The sequence below is a fragment of the Phalaenopsis equestris genome, unplaced genomic scaffold (assembly GCF_001263595.1).
Source record: "Phalaenopsis equestris unplaced genomic scaffold, ASM126359v1 Scaffold000511, whole genome shotgun sequence".
In the NCBI taxonomy this organism is placed as follows: Eukaryota; Viridiplantae; Streptophyta; class Magnoliopsida; order Asparagales; family Orchidaceae; genus Phalaenopsis; species Phalaenopsis equestris.
This window is the reverse complement of record NW_018164951.1, coordinates 2,637,929-2,642,489: the sequence shown is the minus strand read 5'-3', so window position 1 is coordinate 2,642,489 and position 4,561 is coordinate 2,637,929. Positions and strand designations below refer to the sequence as shown.

The 4,561-nt window shown below is 33.7% G+C and overlaps 1 protein-coding gene across 1 annotated transcript in view; it reads right to left on the bottom strand.

Annotated features, from left to right (window-relative positions):
- The window catches only part of LOC110028420, a 21,758-nt gene extending 17,593 nt beyond the window's left edge, over positions 1-4,165 (bottom strand). The window contains exon 1 of the mRNA XM_020730254.1: positions 3,817-4,165. Within this exon, the coding sequence (XP_020585913.1) occupies positions 3,817-4,078 (262 nt within the window). The 5' untranslated portion in view covers positions 4,079-4,165. The remainder of the gene's footprint in view (positions 1-3,816) is intronic.
- Between the last annotated feature and the right edge of the window lie 396 nt (positions 4,166-4,561).

The window sequence follows — 4,561 nt, the reverse complement described above, 5'->3', positions numbered from 1 at the left end:
TCAATATTAATTGAGACCAATTGACTAGGCTATGGGTTCAATTGAGTGAGATTAAGTCTTATGGTCAAGATTGGGGTTTTGACCCAAATCAAAATTGAGCTCAAATCATAGACCAATTGAGCCTGAATTTGTTTTAGTTTGGTCATATCAAAAGTAAATTTGAGTTTAGGATGGGAACTGGGGTCAATTAAGATCAAATTGAAATACATTTGGGATGAATTTGGGGAATTTTGGGTCTTTAAAGGGCAATTTGGGGATTTTGGTTAAAGATGGTCAAATTAGCCAAATTCGGTCATGTGGTAATTGAAAGAAATAAAATTGGGAATATTTGGGATTTATTGGAATTTTTTGAGAATTTTAGAATTTTTTTGGGATTTTGGGTTAAAAAAGTGTCCCAATAGCAGTTAGGTAATTCGGGGGTGTCTGGGGCAAAAGACCCAAGATGAACATTTCAAGTAGAATTGGATAGATATCCATTTTAAATGAACCATGGATCAATGAAATCCCCATTTTGGGTTCTTATGTATTGGTCTTAGCCAGGGTATTGTGGGGGTATTATGTACCTTAACTTCAAACCAACACCCAGGGTCAATCCTAAGGCCAAGTAGTCCTATAGGAACTCTCCTTGAGTTCCCTCATACCTACTAAATGCTAGAGGTTAAAGTCAATATGTGGAACTTTAAGTTGAGTAAAGAGAAGAGTTTTGAATTTCTAATGATGAGGGTACCTTTTCTAATTTTCTAAGACTAGTCAGTAGGAAAGTCCTATGGCTAGACCTAGGCTACTAAAGAAATTTCTAGACCTCAACCAAAAGTGAGGTCAACACGACCCAAAGAGATTTCCTCGATTAGATGATATTTGGTTAATATTTGAGTACCTTAATGATGTCAAAATTGAACGATCTTGAGCTCGTTGGATTTGTCTCGTTGAATTGATTATAAGTTATTCAGATTTGAAATTAGTTTCACTTTCTAAACATGCATTGCAAGCTTTTAAAAATAGTTTAATGGCTTGATATGGGCTTGATTTTACTCGAATTAGACAGTTTTGATACCTTGAGTTCGTCTCATCTGAGTTTTAGATGATTTTTAGTCAAAGTTCGAACATTTCCTGCTCAAAAATTATCTTGAGACTCATGCAGGATAATGAAAATTTGTTGATTTTTTAGCAACTATTAAAGTCACACAAAAATAGTTCATTTTTTAAAACTATTTTTAAAAATAATAATCGCCACTAATATTTGTCATCAACGAGAAACTATTCCATGCGGACACTGCATGCAATGATGCATGCGTTGTCCGATCTCCACCGTCGATCACCGCAATCAAAATTTTTAAAAATAAAAAATAAAAAGGTTGAAAGTGAAGTCCACTGAAATACATATATGCGGTGATCGACGGTGGAGATCGGGCACCGCATGCATCTCTGCATGCGGTGTCCGTATGAAATAATATTTTGTCATCAGCGCATCATTACAACCACTAAACCTACCATAGCGGGGAACACCACCACTAGTATCCTTTGATGAGACGTCATTGCCAACAACAAATAGATAAATTAAAATTCTAAATATATTTATATTTTTTAAGATGTTGTATACATACATGATTTTATGTTAAAATATACGCAAAATAGCAAGCTAAAAAACTAATAAATATCTTATGGTTTATCCTCCCTTTTAAATTTATCTTATTATTATACTTACTGTTTATTTAGAGTCATTTGATTATATGCTAATTGCTAGGAATAAAACGTATCTCACTCATAATATATTTATTATTTTTTCCTTTAATATTATATTATCTCTAAACATATTTTCCAATAAATCTTTAAATGTAAAATACGGTGATAAATACGCTTACACGTACAAATATCAAAGACAATATGATTATTATACATATTAATACATTAAATCAAAGGAATGACAAGTCAGCCATTGTCATGCGACTGATCCACATTTCTCTAGACTGTAGCAGATATAGAAGTATTGATTGATTGGGTGGCCAATTGTCCCAATTTTTTGGTCTCTAATTAGACAAGTCCGGCCCACCTTGGGCCTTACATTCTATGTAAGGCTAAAAAATTAACATTACATAATAATTGTTCACATGATATAATTATATGAGAACTATAGAGATTGAACTCATCATAGCTAGTTGTATAGTGAGTGAGTTGAGTGTATTCTTGATTAATAATTAGGAACTGTGGAAAATTATTTAGGGAGGTTAAGTACTATTTGCAAGTTATTTGGGTGAGAACTATGGTCGATAATCTTAGCAAGTTGTAATGTTTTTAGGTTGCATAGATTTGGGTGATGGGTAACTATGTGAGTACCTTGGGGAATCAAATTCAATAGCCTAGTATTGAGGATCAAGCTATGGATGATTCTCAAGTAAATTGAGACGAGTTGGTTTTAGATGACACCAGGATTATTGAGTTTAAATTTGTAAGCAATTTAATTAATATGATTAGCATCTGCATGGTAAATGACATTTTACTTGTCCATGTGCTGCTTCAGATAAAAAACCATCTTTAGAATAACCGAGCTTTAAGTTTGAGTGCAATAAAGTTGGAAGAAAGTCTTAGGTACTAGATTTTAAAATGATATGTGAACTTAATACTTAGTGTTAGCCTAGAAAGGTCTTGTGCCTAAATTTTATAGAGAAAAGACAATGAATATTGTAGATTATGGATATAAAAGTCTTGTCCTAATGAGGACTCATGTCTTAATGTGACAGAGACAACCCAAAAGCTTTGTGTAATGAATTTTGATGGTTTTGAGACAATTCATTAAACTTTGTCGCAATTTGAAACATATAGTTCAAGAGAGTTAGTACTTTGAAAACTTGGATTTGATTTAAGCTTAAGATTTGGACATATGAGAAAACATCACCTTACATTAATTTGATAGATTGACTTCAGGTTAGTGCACATATGTAGACTCATGTCTATGAACTAAATAAATACTCTATGTTTAGTGGACTCAAGCAATTAGATTGTAACTAAGGGTGTGTTTAGGGCAGCTTGTGTGTTTCAGAATAAACAACTCATCCTAAAACGTGACCCGCAGGGGTCGACCTACGACCTGCGAATATAAAAATGAAACCGTGTTTTTGGATAAACGGGCTAAATGTGCGATTCAAACCGTACCGCGACATTTTGAAAAACGCCTCTGCACTTATAGGCTGCCCCAAACTGCCCTAAAACTACTCATAGTTTTGCCGTGCAATACATTGCCTTGCGTCAAAAGTTACGTTCAACTAGATGGGTTTTTTTTTACTATCGCAGGACGGTGAATGCGGCTGTATATTATAATAGGAAATTTACATACATACCACACAATTTCTAGCTATTTACATATCCAACAACTACATTTTCATATATATATTTATCAAACATTGTTGTGATAAACTTATGCATGAGAAGATGTATTGCACTTTTTAAAAGTAGATAATACGTGATATTAAAGATTTGAATGCTATGCAAGCAAAAATTAAAGTTAGGATGGTAAATATGTAATTATGTAAGACTTGTGTGGTAATTATGTAAATGCTGGCCTGATCAAGGTTTGCAAACATTTCAGCAAGCTTACTACTAGATTGATTCATTACGGACATGTTTGAAAATAAGAGATCTAACGGATGTGTGTGTGATCCGTGAAATAAAACTTCATTAACTCATATCAAAGCAGACAACTTTATTAATCATATCTTAGAAAATAAAACATGAAACTTAAAATTATATCTTAAAAAATGAAAAAAAAATAAAAATAAAATCATATAAAGTTATCAACTACCTTAAACTGATCCTCATTACCTGGGAACAAATCCCTACAAAGCTCTCCATAAAATGCACAGACCAACTCAATAAAAACAGGAGATTTCAAGCTATTCCAACAATAAAGAAGCTCTTCCACATCCATTAGATCTCTCACATTCCCTTCTTCCACAACCATCTCCACCAAGTAGCTCTCAAAGCTCCTACAAGCCGTCTCCACTTCGACACGGCTCGTGGTTACAGCCGGCGACTTCCGCGAACCAAAAGACTCATGACCAAAGCTCTTCATCTTAGCTAACATTGCCTTCCAAACCTAACTCCAAGAGTTGAAAATCACTTCCTTATTCTTCTTATTCTCTTCTTCTTCTTGTGAAGAAAGGGAAGGGAAAAAGCTTTATAAGGAGAAAATTGAAGGGGTTGAGGAGGTTGGAGGTGAAGAAAATGACTTTCATTGGACTAAAGAGATCTTATGATAGTTGAGTGTGGGGGAAGATAAGGGAAGATGGTGATGGTGAGAATGGTTGAGGGGATTATTGTTGTTAATTTGTTGAGATTAAGATAGGAGCGGGATTCACGTTATGTGTTGGGTTGGTGTGGTTGTTGGCCACTCCACGAATTTGATGAAATATATATATACTATTTTCTTCATGTTGATTTTGGGTTGAAAAAGTTGAGTGAAAATATTTTGATTCAAAGTTTAATTATGATGAGTTCTGAAGTCTAGGAAAGTTTAAATGTACCGACATAATTCTAGATTTATAAGCTTTTATATATATATATATAT